Source organism: Emys orbicularis, chromosome 7 (genome assembly GCF_028017835.1).
Source record: "Emys orbicularis isolate rEmyOrb1 chromosome 7, rEmyOrb1.hap1, whole genome shotgun sequence".
NCBI classification, from domain to species: Eukaryota; Metazoa; Chordata; order Testudines; family Emydidae; genus Emys; species Emys orbicularis.
The window spans coordinates 43,866,227-43,886,682 of NC_088689.1; the positions used below are offsets into that span (position 1 = coordinate 43,866,227).

General features: G+C 47.8%; 1 protein-coding gene across 1 annotated transcript in view; it reads left to right on the forward strand.

Moving 5' to 3' along the window:
• The window catches only part of CDH23 (cadherin related 23), a 547,959-nt gene that overhangs the window by 509,824 nt on the left and 17,679 nt on the right, over positions 1-20,456 (forward strand). The window contains exons 42-54 of the mRNA XM_065408191.1: positions 813-1,022; positions 4,055-4,162; positions 5,624-5,726; positions 7,153-7,278; positions 7,493-7,696; positions 9,070-9,528; positions 10,714-10,830; positions 13,225-13,449; positions 14,047-14,216; positions 14,989-15,126; positions 15,457-15,576; positions 17,707-17,884; positions 18,927-19,138. Of these exons, the coding sequence (XP_065264263.1) occupies positions 813-1,022; positions 4,055-4,162; positions 5,624-5,726; positions 7,153-7,278; positions 7,493-7,696; positions 9,070-9,528; positions 10,714-10,830; positions 13,225-13,449; positions 14,047-14,216; positions 14,989-15,126; positions 15,457-15,576; positions 17,707-17,884; positions 18,927-19,138 (2,370 nt within the window). The remainder of the gene's footprint in view (positions 1-812; positions 1,023-4,054; positions 4,163-5,623; positions 5,727-7,152; positions 7,279-7,492; positions 7,697-9,069; positions 9,529-10,713; positions 10,831-13,224; positions 13,450-14,046; positions 14,217-14,988; positions 15,127-15,456; positions 15,577-17,706; positions 17,885-18,926; positions 19,139-20,456) is intronic.

A 20,456-nucleotide genomic window follows, 5' to 3' on the forward strand; every position in this document is an offset into this window, starting at 1 on the left:
TGTTATTTATCATTAGGCCAAATCCCAGGCTCCTCAGCCGCAGTCCAGGAGTATGTGAAGGAGATGAAGGAAGCTCTCAGGAGAGAAGCTTAGACAGAGTCTGGGATGGGAGAGTTTTGAAGGAGATAAGAGCAGAGATGTTGGTGGGGCAGAGTTATGGATGCTTTGAAATGGATGAGAAGCAGATTTATCATTATTTATTGAATACCCTCCATGTACTAGGCAAAAATAGATAAATACAGATGATTCCCGGGTTATGCAAACCCGACTTATGCAAATCCGCACTTACGGAAAAAGTTCCGTAAGATTTTCTTTTGTTTTGGTTTGGTATATTTGCGTAATTGTCAGGTACATGTTCCCAACTTACGCAAGGCGTTCCGGAACAGAACGTTTGCATAAGTCAGGGAGCATCTGTATGCAGGCAAAGTCGCTGATCCAAAGAGCTTGCAATCTAACTAGTGAAAGGGCTAAGGGGATATGCTACCGCAATGACTGAGTGGTGGGGTTAGCATGTTCTTTGTAAATTCCATGATTTTTATTTAGAGATTGATTTCTGTTTTATTTATTTGTGTATTCCATTTTCTCTCACTGTCCTTGTGTGTTAAGGAGTGACTTGAAGCAGGTGAGGGAGGAGATCATGGCAGGTCACGTAGCAAATTCCTGGCATATGAGGCTACATGGAAGGAAGCACAAAGCTTGAATGTAATATGGAAGAAGAGTGAGAGTCCATTCAGGAATTCAAAGAGTGAGGAGACATTGAAATGCAGTTGGTGTTTGCCTTGCTACCCAGAATCCTCTTCTCCATATTTCAGGTCATGGTGGGAGTGTGCGTTCTGGACATTAACGATAATGATCCTGAGCTCCTCAACCTGCCGATGAATCTCACACTCAGCGAGAACACCCCCATCTCCAGCTTTGTGACCCGCATTCTTGCCCACGATGCCGACAGTGGGCGGAATGGTCTCCTGACCTTTAACATAACAGCCGGCAATGCAGAAAACGTCTTTTACATCAATGGCACTGTAAGTCTCCTGGTCTCATTCCTTCTACACGTAGCAACTCACGTGACTGTGTATAGGCCTTCCCACACTACGTGTATGGGTACAAACATGCACTATGCAGAGGGCTTTATTCGCTACATACAGTGACAGGTGTTCCACATGCTGTGTCATATGCCCTACACGCAGTGGTGCAAACATAACTGTATACAGAATAGAGATGCAGATGTGTTCTACATGCAGATACTGCCATGCATTGGCTAGAGAACCACATACCAACCCAAACCTTGCAGACCTACATGTTACCTACATGACACACCAGCAGTTCATTCAGAGCTTGATTCTGCACAGCACGGGGTTTGAGTGTTGCATGTATGAGTGCAAGGCCAAAAGTGATTAGCAAGAAGGGTATGCAAAAGACCCAGATCCTACATTACTGAGAGTGACACTACGCATACATCAAGGAAGGTACTCCTTCCCAGTAGCAGCTGAGAGGCCTAGGAGGGGAGAGAATAGCTAAACAACTTATTTGCATGCCGAATATGGCACTTGCTCTAGTTTCTCTTCAGAAATGCTCATGTAACGCTAACAGATCCCGGTTGTCGGGATCGAACCTGGGGCCTCTGGAGCTTAGTGCATAAGCCTCTACCACATGAGCTAAAAGCTAACTGGCTGTTAGCTAAGGTTGTAGAGCAGACACATTAATTGCTCTTTAAGTAGTCTTGGTGCCACTAGATGGGACAAGTATAAGAGGGGTAGCCATGTTAGTCTGGATCTGTAAAAAGCGACAAAGAGTCCTGTGGCACCTTATAGACTAACAGAAGTATTGGAGCATACTTTCTTGGGTGAAAGAACACCACACCCAGAAGGTGTGTGGGTTACACTCACACCTGTTTCTTTTTTACCTTGACCTCTTGAAAGTAAGGGAGTTGGTGGGCAAAGGCTTGAGACTGACTTCCACTCAGTGCAGGGGACTGTGCACATTATCTGCACCAATTTGCACTGGAGCACAACAAACTGGTGCTTCCTGCTTTGCACTGCACAAGAACTGGCATGTTTTAAACATTAACAAGCTACAGATTACAGGCATAGTGTGCACTGCATGCCAGTCATCACATGCTGTGGCTGGAGAGAGAGACAACTCTCTGACACAGACCTCCATCTCTTCATTATTTATAACAAGAATATTTAAGGGGCATACCACATAATAATGCCTTCCAAAATGGGGAACTGACTGTTTCTCTAGACCAGTGATTCTCAACCTTTCCAGATTACTGTACCCCTTTCAGGAGTCTGATTTGCCTTGCGTACCCCAATTTTCACCTCACTTAAGAACTCAGACTTCGGCTTCAGTCCTGTGCAGCGAGGCTCGGGCTTTGGATTTCTGCCCTGGGCCCTAGCGAGTCCAAAGCTGGCTCTGGTGACCCCATTAAAACGAAATCACGGTTTGAGAACCACTGATATATATAGTATATAGAACAGTATAAACAAGTCATTGTCTGTATGAAATGTAAGGCCATGTCTACACTAGCACTTATGTCGGCAAAACTTTTGTCACTCAGGGGTGTGAAAAAACACATCCCTGAGTGGTATAAGCACTCATGTGCGCAGCGGCGGGAGACACTCTCCAGCTGACATAGCAACCACCGCTCATTGAGCTGTTTTTATTATCTTGACGGGAGAGCTCTCTCCGGTGTCAGTATAGCTGTGCCACTCTAAGCTTGTAAGTGTAGACGTGGCCTTCGTTTGTACTGACTTCGCTAGTGCTTTTTATGTGCCTGTTGTAAAACTAGGCAAATACCTGGATGAGTGGATGTACCCCCTGGAAGACCTCTGCGTACCCTCAGGGGTACACATCCCCCTAGGGGTACACATCCCCCTGGTTGAGGACCACTACTCTAGACCACACCCTGCCCTCCCTGCAGAAAAATTCCCCAAAAGAACGTCAGTATAGAAATGCCCAAAGGGGAGAGAGAAAGCATGTACCAACCATGGTAACAGTAACAACACACACAGTCGGGGCACGGCCTGACCACAGAGAAACTTACTGCATGAAAATTCAAACCTGGCATGGTCATTTAGGGCTAGGATTGCCAACAGTCCCTTATTTCTTCATCTCTGTACAAAAAGATTGGGAGTTGCTGAGTGCTGCAAAAAGCAGCAAGAAATACCCCTGGCGAATGCAGGTGAGTACTGCTTATTATTAATAATAATGATTAATAATATCGAGAGGAGGAGTGGATCTGGGGTGCTAAGAAGAAAGTCCGTTATTTTTTAAATACAATGTTGGCAACCCTATTTAGGGCCAAATTTTCCAAGCAGCCCATCATTCAGGATGCCCCAGTTGTTGGTCTTAAGGCATGGATTTCCCAAGGCAACAAGCATCCACAATTCTAGCTTCAGTCAGTTCAAGTGGTAGTGTTCAGTATCTCTGAGAATAAGGCTCTATTGGGACCCAAAAGTCGAGTGTTTCATGAAAATGTTGGCCTTGTTACCATTCACACACATACAGTTCCACTTTTGCATGTGCATTATTTACAATGGGCCAGATTCCAGCTAGTCTTGTATGGGTGCACAACAGGGGGTAGACAGAGCAAAGAGCAGTTTTCCCCATCTCTTGCTGCTGCTCCAGTCACACTAGAGGGTGCAGGACAGTGTGATTGTCTAGCACCACTGCTGGCAGTAGATTCCTGCTCCTGAGAGGAGCAATAGTGAAGCCATGGTATACCAAACCTCTGTGCACACTGGTCAGCACAGCTGGACTGGTATGGAGGGGAGCGTGCATTGTGCCTTTTCAAAAGGTGACACAGCTCCAGCTCTGGTGTGCACTCCTCTTGCGGAATTTCAACTGAGCCAGCCAGAATTCCTCCGGAGAGTCCCACTGACTGCTGTGGCCTGACCATGTGGCAAGTCACTTAGAGACTCAATGTGGCCCACGTACTGAACCTGTAGAGCTCCGCGTTCTCCGGTCCTCATCCATAGCTGGTTCTTCTCATCAGTTTGGCATGGGGAGGCCCATCTCTATTTGATCTTTCTCCTTCCTTTTCTCTCACCAGACTGGCATCGTCTATGTAAGCCGTCCCTTGGACAGGGAGCAGGTGGCTGAGTACAGACTGACTGTCACAGTGAAGGACAATCCTGAGAACACGCGCAATGCCAGGCGGGTAATTATGGACAATGCTGGGGTTCTCCATTGAAGCAGCAGGGGTGAAGGCTTCTTATGTTATCAGGGGATGGGTGGACTATTCACTGAAAACACTTATATGACAACCTCCTCCCCCAAATTAACTTCTGAATTCCAGAGGCAAATGGCCCAAGCCCACGCATTTCTCTGTGATTTCCCACCTAGGTAAGAAAACCAGGCCAACATTTTTTCTTGCAGGATAGAATTTTCTTAATAGACCTTTACCCAGCCTTTACTTCAGTAATGGTGTCCCAGGGACAACTCGCTTCACCTGGCCTTTCTGAAATACAGTGAGATACAGCACAATGGCAGTACCAGAGAGAACTAGGTGCTATGTTACTAGAAGAGATAATGCAGCAATTCTGTGCTATGAATTCCTGGGCATCATTCTGGAACATGGTGCAGGTGATATACTAGCATGTGGCTCTGTAGTTCCAGGATTCTGTGCTGTAACATACCGGGGGTATTGCAATTGTGGCTGAGTAACATGGTTTACTGGACCCACTGTTGTGTTATAACAGAACAGACGTGGTATGGCCTGTGTGTCCAGGTTCTCCTGTAGAAGGTATCTTTAGGGTGGAGGCTTCTGGGGGAGCCAGCCCCCTCTCCTTTCTAGAAAGAAGGAGTGGAAACTGCAAGTGGCCTGCTGCCATCTCTGGAAGCAGCACATTCCTCCACCTGATTGATCTCACAATCTCCCAGCCTCCCTTAAAGGGGCACAATGTATAATTCTGCTCTTATTGTTTAAGTGGAGGAATATATTGTTACATAAGAGTATCTGTCTGAAGGTAGCAAGGCTATGTCTTTGCATTGCAGACTACGTTACACAGTACTGCAGTATGGCAGCAGTAATGGAGTCAGACCAAATGGAGTGGTATCATAGGATTGCAGATGGCATCCATTTGCTGCCTGCAGAGTTCAGTGTGTGTAGGAGGTTGCTGGGAGGTCACGCTTTCCCCTTTATTAACTCTTTAACTGCCTGAAATAAAATAGGACATGGGAGACAATATTTTCTTTAAATCCACAGACTCTGTGTATATGGTTTAAACCCTTTCATGGCGAGAGCATAAATTCCCTGGTGCAAAGCCTATATTCCAAATGGCATGGTATGATAGTAATGCAGAATCTGGGCTGGCCATGTTCAGCTATGGAACTGCATTTACAGAATGATACCATAGGATGTGTAATTCCCCTACCCTGCTGTCCCAGACCTCATATTGCTATATGATATTGGGAATGAAGCCCAGGCATCTGGGTAAAGGCATTACAGATCCTATGGTATGTTCTGGTGATGCAGTTCCATGGTTGCACATGGCTTAGGTTCTCCATGGTGCTGAATTGGAATAGGTGGTAGGTGTCAGACACTGATGCAGGAAGTGAGTTGAGGATTGGGTATCGTAGTCACTGTCCCCTTTTCTCTGTTTTATTCATACACCCTTAGGATTTTGACCTGCTGGTGATTTCAATAGCAGATGAAAATGATAACCGGCCGCTTTTCACTCAGAGCTCTTATGAGGCAGAAGTGATGGAGAACTCTCCAGCAGGTGCGTTTGTCCTCCCTTTAATACATGATTCTAAACTTGCAGGAATTTTCTTTGATTCCCAACCCATCCCAGTTACCTCCAGCTAGATGAAGAGGATGGCCATTAGGGAAAAAAGTCCCTCCTTCATGAGCTGTCCTATATAACATCGTTAACTGAACGCCAACAATGTCACTGAGCAGTGAAACATTTTAGATCAGCCAGAGGGGGTATTAATGTGGGCTAGGATGTTGTTACAGGGTGATGAAGATAAACATGGAGAGAAGGCTGGGTCATAGAATCACAGAAGAATCATAGAAGATTAGGGATGGAAGAGACCTCAGGAGGTCATCTAGTCCAACCCCCTGCACAGAGCAGGACCAACACCAACTAAATCATCCCAGCCAGGGCTTTGTCAGGGTCAATTTATGCAAGTGGATATTTTTCCCACCAAAGTAACACTCTGGTCAGCTGCTTGTCCCACAACAAGACAATCCCTTTAGAAATCATACGTCTGGGTGGCATTAGGCAAATGTGCTGTTCTGTTATCTAGCCGATGAACTCCATGTCCTGAAGTCATAGACTGTGGTGCAAAGCCTGCCGTGTATTCTGAACTGAAGCTAATTGCCCTAGTACAACCAAACTGCCCAACTGTCTATTGTCATGTTTTGCTGAAATATGGCAGCATTTTGTTCTAGTTATTTCAGACTAAGTGAGTTCTGTCTGCCATAAAGCAGGACAAGTCGAGCAGCTTTACGTTTCATTAGTGTAGGGAATAGCCTTCTGTAACCCTCGCTGCTGGAACTGTGTTTGCTTTTAGAGGTAGTCTAGTAAAATGTCTGGCTTCTGCAGTTTATACCAGATAACTACTTTGTTCATCTCCCCCAGTCGCTAGTAATATTTCCCCTTTTTCCCCTTAAAATAACTCCCACTCTGAGATCACAAGTGTCTTTGTTTGGCTTGGAACATAAACTCCTTAAAGGCTCTTGTACACTGGTAACAACTTGGCTGATCAGTGCATTTGCAAAAATACTCTTTGAGACTAACATGCATCCAAAATAGTTAGCAAACTCCAACAAGCCCCAATCCATGTCCCTGCCACACATGCTCACACACACACATGTATATTAGGATGAGTTCAGGGACAAATCAAGTAAACAAGACCCTGCTGCAAAGCATGCTGGGAAGCACCTTTCAAGTCACCGTGGTCGGTTCAAAGGGTCTGATGGCTTTGTTTGTTTGTTTTTAGCAGGGTGTTAGACTTCTCCCTACGGGCTTCTTGAGTCAGTCTGCCAAGGCTGCAACAGTCATTATTTCACTGTCTCATGTCGCCTCACTCTGTTTGCCTCATTCATTTGTTGCTATCAGTCACAAGTCACTGCGGGGGGGAAGAGAGGAGGTGTCCATGAAGGGCTCGCCACCAGTTGCTAACACTTCTTGTTTGATTCAGGAACTCCCATCACAGTGCTCAATGGTCCAGTTCTAGCTTTGGACAATGATCAGGGCATCAATGCACTGGTGAGGTACCAGCTGCTGGGGATGCCAACGGACCTCTTCATTGTCAACAACAGAACAGGTAAGCTAGCCACGTGCACCCTGGTTATAAGGTGCCCTGTCAAAATAGGCTCTGTCTGAAATATAGAGCTACTGGGTAGCATTGTCAGTTCCAAGGCACAGATGTTTCCAGTGTTTGAAAGTTGTTGGATTACACCTGAGTCCAGTCTGCACCCTCTCTTGAAGTTGCCTCTTGGTGGTTGTTTTTCTCCTGGCTGACTTTTACTATCCTCCAGGTGTCATTTTGGTAAAACCTGGCAGAGTGATTGACAGGGAAGCTTTCCTGAACCCACGCCTTGAGCTCACACTGGTGGCAGAGGATGTTGGCAAGCTGAACAGCACTGCTAGGCTCACTGTGACCATACTGGATGATAATGACAACAGGCCATCGTTTAACCCAGCGGTGGTGACAGTGCAACTGCAGGAAAACAGCCCCCCAGGTCAGACTGATACCACTGTGTGGGAAGGAAATGGGACAGAGATGGAGATGGGGACTGGGATGGAGAAACCAGCTGTGGGGACATCAAAAGGACAGAAGATATCAGAGCTGGGAGGATTCAGAGTTTCAGTCTGTGAGGGCGAAGGGATTTTGCATAAAGGGAGTTTGGAGACTTGTGGGCTATGTTGGCAGTGCCCCGCCAGTAGCATAACAGCTTACAGGTGAGGGGAGAAAGTCTCTTCTGTCCATAGTAATAATCATGGGCTACAAGACTTCAACTCCATCAAGGAGCTGACCTACCAGAGTGAAGCTCAATTTTATTTTTTTCAAGGGTTGCAGGTTTTCCTCATTTCATAATGTAGGTGTGATGTGTTTGCATTGTGCACCGTCTGATTGCACACTCCAGACCACTGATGTCGCCATTGGCATAATGGGGTTATGCACAGTAGGGCACTTCTCCATACTTCCAGTGACACCGAGAACATGATGTTCCTGTTGCCATCTGACTAATGTGGATTTGTACAGATAGTTCTGGTACTGCATGTCAAATGTTTACATACATGTATCAGAGTAGCAGCTGTGTTAGTCTGTATCCGCAAAAAGAACAGGAGTACTTGTGGCACCTTAGAGACTAACAAATTTATTTGAGCATAAGCTTTCGTGGGCTACAGCCCACTTCATCAGATACATAGAATGGAACATATAGTAAGAAGATACAACTTCCACCTTTTCATGTTCTCTGTATGTATATATATTTTCTTACTGTATGTTCCATTCTGTGCATCTGATGAAGTGGGCTGTAGCCCACAAAAGCTTATGCTCAAATAAATTTGTTAGTCTCTAAGGTGCCACAAGTATTCCTGTTCTTTTTACATACATGTATGTTGCTCAGTTTTCTCTCAATATCATGGGTCGGACCCAGTAAGGAGAATTTGCCGATCATCTTTACAAAGTTGTCCAGGTTTTTCTCTTGTTTGTATTACACCAGCAAACTGGGATTTCCCCTCTGCACTTTCCTCTGACACCTGATGAATAAGCCAGACACCAGTTTGATTTTATCTATGCCTTTATTTGCTTTGCTTGCAGCTGTCCCTTGGTTTTTATCTGTGTGCTTGCAAGGGCTATCACTCCTCATGCTTAGGGCATAGCTTAGGGAGGAGGAAATTTCCCTATGTGGTAAAGCGTTACACAGTTAGTCTAGTTATAGAGGTACTAGAGCTTCATTTGCAGCCTCCAGCATTAGCCACTCACAGCGAGAGGATGGTGGACTAGATGAATCACTGGACTGTTCCAGCCTGGCGGTTCACTTGCTGAAAATGACCTAGGGGAATGAAAAAGCCTCAAATGTCAGAGTATGGGTTTCCTCCCCCCCAGGTTTTTCTGTCCTTCAGGTAATGGCTACAGATGCAGACAGCGGCCTCAACCAGCAGTTGAGCTACCGGATCGAGGGTGGAGCTCAGGATAAGTTCCTGATCAGTGCCAACTCCGGAGTAATCCGAGTGGCCAACATCACCATAGATAGGGAAGAAAGGGACACCTACAGACTGACAGTGCTGGCTGTGGATCGAGGCATGCCCCCTCTCTCTGGCACCACCACCATCAACATCCTTGTTGATGACGTCAATGATTATCGGCCGGAATTCATCAACCCGATCCAGACGGTCAGCGTGCTTGAGTCAGCAGTGCCTGGCACCATCATTGCTGAGGTCACAGCAATAGACAGAGATCTCAACCCCCGGCTAGAATATTACATCATTGAGATTCTGGCCAAGGATGACACCAATGCTCTAGTGCTGGGCCAGCAAGGAGCATTTGCTGTGGATTTTAAAACAGGTACAAGAACAAGAGAAACTGTTTGTATGGCTGTGCCTCTCTCTTCCCCCTTCTACTTCTTCCCATCCCCGTCTGCTCGCTCCCCCTCCCTCCCCCGTCATGCTTTCTCTCTCTTTTTGTCTTTCCTTAGCCCTTTCTTGCTCTTGCCACCCTTCTCTGTCTTTTTCTTCCTTTCTCTTAAGTCTTTCTGACTCTCCTTGTCCTCTCTCTCAGCTGCACTTTGACAGCACTGCACTGCCAACTAACTAACTAACTAAGCCTTTTCTTTTCCTTATGGCTCCCAGCCTGGCAGGTTTGATCTCTCTGTTTGTGTGTCAATCTCAGTCAGTCCTCTGTCCGCTTCATCCATTGTCTCCCTTCCATCTCAGTCATAACCATGATCACTCTCATCACTGCCTGGGTGCTTGGCTGTCTCACGCTGTGAGGGAGCAGCCCTGACATATGCAGCTGACTGTTGTTTAGCCTTCGCAAACTGAACGCAGACACCCCCTCAGCAGTGTCTTGCTGGTGGGTGGGGGGAATCTTTCGGGTAAGTGATCTCTTGCTTGCCATGTTTTGGTGTATAGAGAGGTGGGCGTAAGGGACGTCTCACTTGCCGGTGAGACCGCAGTCCCAGATCGCACGCCTCCGGTCTCTTCGTGACGCAGGGCCTTGTGCTATGGAACAACAGGACTGACTCAGGTGTGGAAAGCTGACTCATAAAAAAGGCAGAAGAGACCTGCACGTCTCATCCCCATGGCCATGACGAGGGCTTTGAGTGAAATAAAGGGCTAGATCCCCATCAGTGTGAAGCAGTGTCACTCTGATGGCTTCAGTGGAGCTACACAATTGACACCAGCTGAAGATCTGGCCCCAAAGTTCAGAATTCACTTCCCGTCCCCAGCACAAACGCACCAGTTGCTAAAACAGACTGATGTCTACTTAGCTCCATCCTGAGGCAGGGTGGTGTGGGGGTGCTTTTAGCAGAGAGCTGGATTTTTGCCTGTTGACTTTTTTCCTTTTAATCTATAAATGACATAGGGAAAGGCAGGAGGCCACCACACAGGGGCAGAGAGGCTTGTGGGGTAATAGAAGGCTTCCTGGGGTTGGTACTCTGTGCCCCTCTGCCTAGAGGAATCCGGCAGGGCCGCTGCGGAGTTTACAATCTATGTAAATGGTGGTTTTCTTTCCTTTTCTGCTTTGCAGGAGCTGTGAAGGTTAAGTCCTCCCTAAACAGGGAGCTAGTGGCCACGTATGAAGTCACCATCTCTGTCCATGATAATGCCAGCGATGTCGTTGACCGTTCCGTCAGCGTGCCAAATGGTAAGAGAACTCCTGCTGCAGACAAGCCCAGCCAGCTCACATTCCAGTGTGAGAGTCGGGCTGGGCCGCAGTTCAGTTCGGCATTGGCATTTTTTGGCTAAGGACCTGGCTTCAAACCCTGTTGGTGGTTATGCTAGAAGGAAGTGATGGATTCTCAGGCACGGCCCCCAATGGTTGTATTTCCACATTATCAAACCATGCTGCAGTTTGGCATGATTGCAGCCTCTGCTAAAGGAGATCCCAGGAATAGAGTAAAAGCGGGTGTGCAGGTCAGGGCAAAGCGGGGACCCAGAACTAGAAAAGCAATGAATGCTGCATGAGGGAGATGATCTGATGGAGAGCAGGATTGGGGGACCAAAACCTGGAATAGCAGAGGATGCTTCCTCCATTTTATAGCTGCATTATTCCTCCTGCTGATCCCCATGGGTTTATTTTTGAAATCTATTTTTTCACTAACAAAACAGCCCCCTGTTATATTGCAGGCCCCATGCTGAAAGAAAGCTCACATGTGCTATAACAGCAGTAGGTGTTTTGTGACTATGAGCAAAATGCTGTTAGCCGGAAGGGTATATTGTGATCCGAGGGTATGCTTCATTGCGTCTCTATTTCTATAGGCTGCTGGGAGGTCTGCTATTGGTAAGATACATGCTTATAATTGATCAGGCTGGATATCCCACCCATTCTAGCACTGCCTTAACCATGGCTTTCTTAGATTTTGAGTACGACTGAACTGGTATTTAATTTTGTATAAATAATGTACCACACCTAGTAACGCCCATTACTGAGGTCATTGGTCCGGAGTTCTTGGATGCCTTGATGACCTACTACCTGTTGGGTAGGAAGACTCAGGCTCACCAACAGGGGGGGCGGCAAAGGGGGCAATTGCCAAGGGGCCTGGACGATTTAAAAGGGCCCGGGAGCCCCTGGCCACCGCCGACAGCGCAGTGGGATTAAGGCAGGCTTCCTGCCCACCCATGCGCTGCACCACTCCCAGAAGCGGACAGCACAGCACGTCCCTGCAGCCCCTGGTGGGGGGGTCTCCGCATGCTGCACACGCCCCGAGCGCTGACTCTGCAGCTTCCATTAACCAGAAACTGTGGCCAATGGGAGCTGCAGGGGCGGAGCCTGCAGGCAGTGACGCGCAGAGACCCCCTGGCCCTCCCACCTAGGAGCTGCTACGAGAGGGGTGTGCCAGTCGCTTTCGGGAGCCACCCGAGGTAAGCGCCAACCCTCTGACCCCTCCTGCACCCCAGCCTAGAGCCTGCACCCTGCACCCCCTCTCGCATCCCATCCCAGAGCCCATTCCCTGCACCCAAACTCCTTCCCAGAGCCCGACCCCTCACCCCCTCCCACACCCAAACTCCCTCCCAGAGCTTGCACCCTCTCCCACACCCCAACCCCCTGCCCCAGCCTGGTGAAAGTGAATGAGGGTGGGGGAGAGCGAGCAACAGAGGGAGGGGGGATGGAGTGAGCGGGGCGGGGCCTTGGAGAAGGGGCAGAACAGGGGAGTGGCCTCAGGGCAGGGGCGGGGTAGAATCTTTGGGTTTTCACAATTAGACAGTTGGCAACCCTACCAGATGGGCATGTGGAAACCCTGGCCGTACCGGCAGCTCACTGGGCAAAAACAGTGCAGCCAGCAGCTCGCTGGGCACCAGCCAGCACAGGCGCAGCACCGCTCAAATATCAGGCGGACCACATCCGCGCGGGCATGGCTTGTGCGTGCTTGGGGGCCCATTGACTGTTCTGCCCTGGGGCCTGGAATTGCTGTCAGCGGGCCTGGGAAGACTCCATTGTTCTGTCTAACAGCAGCTCTTTGAGAAAGCTGTCAGTGATGGCAGCCTTGCAAAATTCTTACAAGAGTTTACCAGCCCAGGCCCAAGTGCCTTTACCAGGATCATGGTGATGGAAAAACTACTCATCTTTTACTTTCCTATCAGAGAAAATTACTTGCCCTGTGCAATGTGAATGACTAGAATTGTTCAAGTCTGCTGTAGGGTCTTTGAATAAGTCAGGCCCATCTTATTTCTGGAAGCAGCTGGTGGAACTTCGCTTCCCTTCTCCCAGCAATGAACTAGGCATCAAAAACAGGCAAAGCGAGGGCTTCAGGCTGCAGGTAGAGCAGCTCCTGCAAAAGCCCGGAGCTCTCCATGAAGGAATGAATATTAAACTTAAACTTTCTGGTCAGGTCCTCAAATCAACTGAGCTCCGTTGACTTTAGTGGAGCTGCATAATTCCATCAGCTGAGAATCTGACACACCTCTTACTTACCTTCCCTCCTTTCTTTCTCTCTCTCTCTCCCATTCTCCACTTGCTTCTCTTTCATCCTGTCTCTTTTTCATCTGGTCCCCATCCATCTACTCTCACCCCCCATCTCTGCCTCCCCTGCCCTCGCAGCTAAGCTGACAGTGAACGTGCTGGACGTCAATGACAACACTCCCCGATTCCGTCCATTTGGGGCCACCTATTTCACTGAGAGGATCGTGGAAGGAGCCACGCCAGGGACCACCCTGATTTCCTTGTCTGCGGTGGACCCAGACAAAGGTGCCAATGGACAGATCACCTATGAGTTGCTGAACCTTTCACCTGAAGGGTATGCCCGACTTGAAGACCTCTCAGCAGGTAGGTGGGGGAATTTAGGAGTCCCTCTTCTCACCTGTGAGCCTCTAAATCTTATCAAAGGGACAGCAGGGAGGGGATGAATGCAGATGCTGAGGTGAGGACTAATCTGTTGGTGACCTTTGTACAATTCTGACACAGCCCATTTCACAGAGGACCAGATTACAGCCATCCTTACTCACATTGAATGGTTCCTTATTTCACATGCCAAGAGATCACTGAAGGCATGACACTAATCACCAAGGCTGTCTCCTTACAGCTGTCAGCACCAGCATTGAACAGCTAGCACGTTCTTAGACCAACTCTCCCTGTTCTCCCCCACCCCCGGCCCCCACAGTGGCTCTGCTCAGAGAGTCTTGGTCAGCCTTGTTGAGCCTGATCCCACCAGTGATGGTGAGGAAGTGATTGTCTCAAGCAGTGGAACCCATCCTATGGGAGTTTTCATGATCCATGCATATGTAGAACTATGGGAACATCCTCTCCCTCCCTCCATAATGGACATTATAGAAATGAGATGACAGTTATCGGCCTGTCTTGTATGGCCAGGCCAGCGGTGAAAGGGCTCGGAGGGGTTTTCATTTCAGAGTCTGCTCTCTCTAGGGAAGGTTATTGCAAATAGCACGGTGGACTATGAAGAGGTGCAATGGCTGAATTTCACTGTCCGGGCCTCAGACAATGGCTCTCCTCGGAGATCAGCTGAGATCCCAGTGTATCTCCAGATAGTGGATATCAATGACAATAATCCCATCTTCAGCCAGACGTCTTACCAGGTGAATGGGATTTAACAGTCAGAATGTGTGTGTGTTGCTGGGGGCTGACAAGGTGGGAGGGGCACATACCTGGCCATTGCGGCAGGCTGGATGTTTGCAGGCCAAAATATTGTGTACTACACGGTGCTTGCTAGTTAAAATCCCATGAGAACCATACACAGGGGAGAGCAAAACACTAATAAAACCACGGGCAAAGCTGCTGATTAGACACTTCTTAAGGGGTCTTTGTGCAAATGACAATCAGGCCCTGAATGTTTAGCTAAGAGTCAATTGGCAGAATGTTAACTGTATGCTTCTGCTAAAATGGTAAGAAGTGAAGTAGATAATAATGTTGATATTTACCTTGTCATCATTAGGTTCAGAGTGAGCACCTAGTGAGGTGTGTATTTCATTTCCCACCTATCTCAGGGCCATTATTTCAGGCTCTCTCTCTGCAGACTCAGGATTAATAGGTGCTGCACTGAGTTCAGTTTTGGGGGGGTTGTTCCCATACAGAAGGGTTGAATGTTCATAGCATTTAAATGAAAGCTTAAAATTTTAAATGAAAGCTTAAAATTTGCAGAATCTGGTGGTTAAAATTCGGAGAGCATTTTAGACCCCACCCTCAAGCCCCAGAGCAGTACCTCCCCTGCATAAAAAGAACAGAGGCCATTCACTCATCCTCCAAACACACTGATTTTTCTGAATGCTTTGCTGGTTTTAGTGGTGTGTGGATGGGTCAAACCCTCACTCACCTGCCCTCACTCTCCTCCTCTTCTTTCTGCACTTGCAGAAGCCAGTCTTTGAGGATGTCCCACTGGGTACGGTCATCCTAAGGGTCAGGGCCACTGATGCAGACTCCGGGCGCTTTGCCCTCATCCAGTACAACCTGGGAGATGGAGAGGGCAAGTTTGGGATAAACCCCAACACGGTAAGAGGTGAAGAATGGAGCTGTACTGCACTAACAACAGGGATATGGGACAGGAGCACTTTAAATGGGAGGGGACTGCTGCTGACAGAATGCCCTCTGGGGTCAAAATCTCATTATATATCGTGGGAAACTGGGGGGAGGAGGAACTCTTAAAGCCCCCCTCCCCTTTAAAGGGAAGAGGAGTCAAGCCTGAAGAAGGGGATTCTCCCCCTCCCTTCTGTCCTTCTCCTATTTCTGTTAAACTAATCACCTGGTATTAACCAGCAGTCAACTTACCATAGAAATGGCATGCAAACAGCCACTCGCTTTCTGAAGGTCTGTGTATTGCAGGGTGATATCTATGTCCTGTCGGCCCTGGACCGAGAGAAGAAGGATCACTACACGCTGACTGCTGTAGCAAGGGACAACCCTGGGGACATTTCTAGTAACCGTCGAGAGAACTCTGTGCAGGTACCACGCCACAACACTGGGATGGGTTTAAGATGCATCTTTATGCCATAGGTGTAAAGCTCCATGGGTTTGTGTGCATTCTTCGGACTGTAGAAGGCTAACGGCATTTTGGGCTGTATAAGTAGGGGCATTGCCAGCAGATCGAGGAACATGATCGTTCCCCTTTATTCGACATTGGTGAGGCCTCATCTGGAATACTGTGTCCAATTTTGGGCCCCACACTACAAGAAGGATGTGGAAAAATTGGAAAGAGTCCAGCGGAGGGCAACAAAAATGATTAGGGGTCTGGAGCACATGACTTATGAGGAGAGGCTGAGGGAACTGGGATTGTTTAGTCTCCAGAAGAGAAGAATGAGGGGGGATTTGATAGCAGCCTTCAACTACCTGAAGGGGGGTTCCAAAGAGGATGGAGCTCGGCTGTTCTCAGTGGTGGCAGATGACAGAACAAGGAGCAATGGTCTCAAGTTGCAGTGGGGGAGGTCCAGGTTGGATATTAGGAAACACTATTTCACTAGGAGGGTGGTGAAGCACTGGAATGCGTTACCTAGGGAGGTGGTGGAGTCTCCTTCCTTGGAGGTTTTTAAGGCCCGGCTTGACAAAGCCCTGGCTGGGATGATTTAGTTGGGAATTGGTCCTGCTTTGAGCAGGGGGTTGGACTAGATGACCTCTTGAGGTCCCTTCCAACCCTGATATTCTATGATTCTATGATTCTATGATTCTTTGCAGAGTACAGAATATGGGAAAAGAGAGCAGCAAAGTGTATATGTGTGTGTAAGAGAGAGAAAGAGAGAGAGAGAGCATATGAGTTCAAGAAGGAAGTGGCAAAAGAAAAATCAGAGAGCAAGTGAATGAGGGAAATAGCACAGAAGCCCGAGGGGAAAAAAAACAGTATAAAAGAGGAAGCGCCCACAAGAAAGTGCCAGCAGTTCAAGATGGGATTTGGGGCAGAGTCACTGGTATGTTATACTGTAAGGGGACAATGTAGCATTTGAAGTGGTTGCATGCCAGTGTCCAGACAAGCCCAGCAGTGCAGTTGTGATAAATGGATGCAGCTGTGATCATATCACATCTACTCTCTAGCAATATGACTTTGCAAGTTTACTGCAGTCTTTATTTTAAACAACCCCAGAAGATACAGTGTGGCCAAGAGATAGGAGCATGCAGAGTGCAGATCCCTCTGGGCTATGTAGTGAGTGTAGTAAGATACAGATCTCGGCTGTAATGAATATAAAGAGGGGTGTTGGGTTTTTTTTGAGGCTACTGGACACAGACTGACCCTGTAGTTCTCTCAGGATCTCTAGCTCCCAGAACTGAATACAGCCAGAGCTGCCTAAAGTCACTGCACAGACTCTCTCTAAGTCCTGACCTTGGATCATGGAAGGGACTGCTGACCATGCTACAGGCTGCAGCTTCTTGGAAGTCAGGCATGGTAGAAAAGAAACTCAGCGGCTCTGAGCTCTCAGTTCTGCCCTTTCACGCCAGTGCCAGAGCACTTGCCACAATATCTGGAGCAACCTCCTCTACCCTCTCCTGCTGACATAACTGCCTGCGAATCAGTTATATGTGCAGCAGTTTCAGCTGGTTATAGGGACAAGGCAGTTTCTGAAGGGCCTGTAAGGAGCAATGGATTTCAAGTTTTCTGGGCAGGGACTTCTGACAAGGCCCCCTGCTTTTCTATTAACTAGTAAAATTATCTCGCCTGGTTGTCTCTGAGCAATAATCCACCGCCTGACCCATCACTGGAGAAGTCTGTCGTGCCCCCTACACCATTGCTAAGGCACCGTTTTCCTTAGTGTGAGTAGAGAGGCTGCTGCTCAGCTTGGGGAGAAGCCCCTGATGAGGGGCTGGGCTGTCTGGTAACTAGCAGGCAGCTTCTGTTGAAGCAACTATTTCCCTTCCTGCTAGGTGTGGGCTGCTGTAGTCATTGTTCCTAGCGGTGCTTGGAGACCTGGCAATGGCCATTGTTATTGCTGGAGTCAGTCAGCATTTTGTTTAACAAAATTAAATAGAGAGCAAGAAGGGGGATAAAAGTATTATGGAAGAGGAGGTATTATTGTCTGATAGGGTCACTGCAGGTTCTCTGCCCCTTTATGTGCCTTTATCCACATGACCAGTTTGCTTTCACTTAAGGTGTTGATTACGGTTCTGGACATCAATGACTTCAGGCCCCAGTTTGCCAAGCAACAGTTCAGCACCAGTATGTATGAAAATGAGCCAGCGGGGACGTCTGTGATCACCATGACAGCCACGGACCTCGATGAGGGTGACAATGGAGTGGTGACCTACAGCATCGAGGGTCCTGGAGTGGGTATGCAGCCCCACTAGCAAAACTAGGCATTTAGGTGGTGGGAGAGGCACAAAGGATGTTTCCAGAGAGATATGGAAAATACAGAAACACAGAGTTAAAATTGGAGAGATCTAAGAGGACACAAAGACCAAATCATTTTTCCCATTTCACGTGCTAATAAGTTAGCATTGGGGCCATATGCACACACAACGGCTGCACCACAGAATATTCTGTTCCCTTCGAGGTCGTGCATTGCAGCCCTGCAGACCTTTCCACTTCTGCTCAGTCTCCGATTCTCTCTTGTCTACCACACCCAAGGCTGCCACTTCCCAGACTTCCTAGTTACACAAATGTTAACTGTTTCCCGAGTTCCTGCTCCTGGAGTGGGCCCACTGTACATCCTCTTACATAAATAAAAACCAGGAAAGGGTGGAGGGCAGGTTGTTTTTTGAGGTGGATACTGACAGAGCATGAATTCCAGAGTATTAAGTATCACTGGGGGGTGGTAGGTACAAGGTCAGAGCCTGCATATGTATATAGAAAAGGGAGGGAAAACCCCACTTTTCTGAAACCTGTGAGTTCACCCCCAATTTGCCGCAGTATCAAGAGGGCTGCAAGTAGAATAGAGGAGGAATTGAAAATAACATGAGAACACCTATGAGCTTTAAATCTTTCAGTGAGATCAGCCACAGCCTCTCTGCGGCTTTAAGGGATTCTCTGAAACTCCAACATGCCACTAGGATGTCAGCACTTCAGAGCATATGTACTTGGAACAGGGATAGCAGTGGGAAGTGTTTGTGCTCTGTAAACAATATACTCATGGTTGTAGGGTCCTGAAGCCTACAGTGATTCAGATTTAGTGTGTTGATATGACCGAGGGTGCTGCAGCCAATGATTTTCAACCAGTGAATTATGGTGTATTCAGCTGTCTGCCAGAATCCCTTAGATGGCTAAACTGCTTCATTCTCCCAGCCTGGTTCCTAATTTATACCATACAATAATTTATAATACTGTCTTTCCTGCAGAGAGCCCAGAGTGATAGATTTGTCTCTTCTGTCCCCAGAGGCCTTCAAGATTGATAAAAACTCCGGGCTCATCACATCCCGAAGACACCTGCAGTCTTATGAGAGGTTCAACCTGACAGTGGTGGCAACAGACAAAGGCAGGCCACCTCTGTGGGGAACCACCATGCTCCAGGTGGAGGTCATTGACATTAATGATAACCGGCCAGTGTTTGTCCGGCCACCCAATGGCACTATCCTGCATATTAAAGAGGTAAACTCTGCTAACATGGTGCAGTGGTGTAGATGTCTAAACTGGTGATTACTGGCACTGTGTCATTAAGATGTCAACAGAGGGGCTTGTACTGGAAGATGTAAAACCAGGAGAAGCAACTGTGTCCCCACTAACTTGGACAGTAATGTCATTTAACAAGCCAGATTTCCAAAGGAGCAATCCATTAGCTATTGTGGTCCTAGTTTTGACTGACTCTTTGATCAGATATCTCACTCCCTGGTCTGGCTAGCACTGGGCATGATGCCAAGGTAGCTCTCTAGCCCAGATGAGGCACTGGAAAGAAAATTGGAGAGAATCCCCTCACCTCCCTCAGCAACACCCCCAAAGGCTAATCAGTGCACAGCATACACAGGTTTTTAAGGAAGCCCTGCCCAGTCCTTCTTAGCCTGGAATTGGTGGCTATGTCTGCATCTGTGACACTCCTGGATTGTACTTTTGAAAGTTGCTGTTTTGCACAATAGACAAAGGAGTGAGAGAGGGAGATAATGGCTGCCAGCCTAAGGAAAAGAGGAGACTGAAAAGTCCCATTTGTCAACACCAGGATGCCCTTCTCTACCTCAGGTTGTTAGTCACTGCTGTGGGGGTGGCCTCATGCAAGAGCACCCAAAAGCACAGGAGCACTGCCAAAACCTTCATTCTTACCCCTGGTGGACAGCTCGCACTCACCTTAAGCAAAGGGGCTTCATCCTATAGTCAGAAGAAGTCCCCACTCAGCCATCTTGAGAGGCTCCACTGTTAAGGTCCTCCTTTCTCTAAAGACCTTTACTTGAAATATTGGAAAAATATATCACTATAGCCTGCTAGAACCTGTCCCTATCACAGGGTCTCATGAGGGGTTCAAGGAGAGCAAATTAATGGGGACTCTCAGGGTAGCTTTAGAGAACTGAAACTTCAGGAGACAAGCAAAATAAAGAAACCACTGATCAGAGTGTGCCAAGTGTATTTATAAATGAGGTCTTCAATCTGGGGACTGAAACACTGATATTTTAAACAGTTTCTTGTCTACGTAAAGCTCTGCTTAGCTCATACAGAGCCCAGATAGACAATGAGGCTGTTTTTCAGGTGTAGAAAATGATGCCTTTGTTTGTGTTCCCGGACTCCTTTGGAAGCTATCCCGTATACTCCTGCATGTCTGAAGCTGTAACAGCAGCCTTGGCCACCAGATAGAAGCATTGCAAACAGACAAGAGAGCTAGGGATATTGTCAGCAGTGCAGCTGTACAGTGGAGATGTGCATGAATTTTACTGGTGTGATTTAAGCCAGCATTTTGTCCTGGATCACCTTACAGTTCATAGCA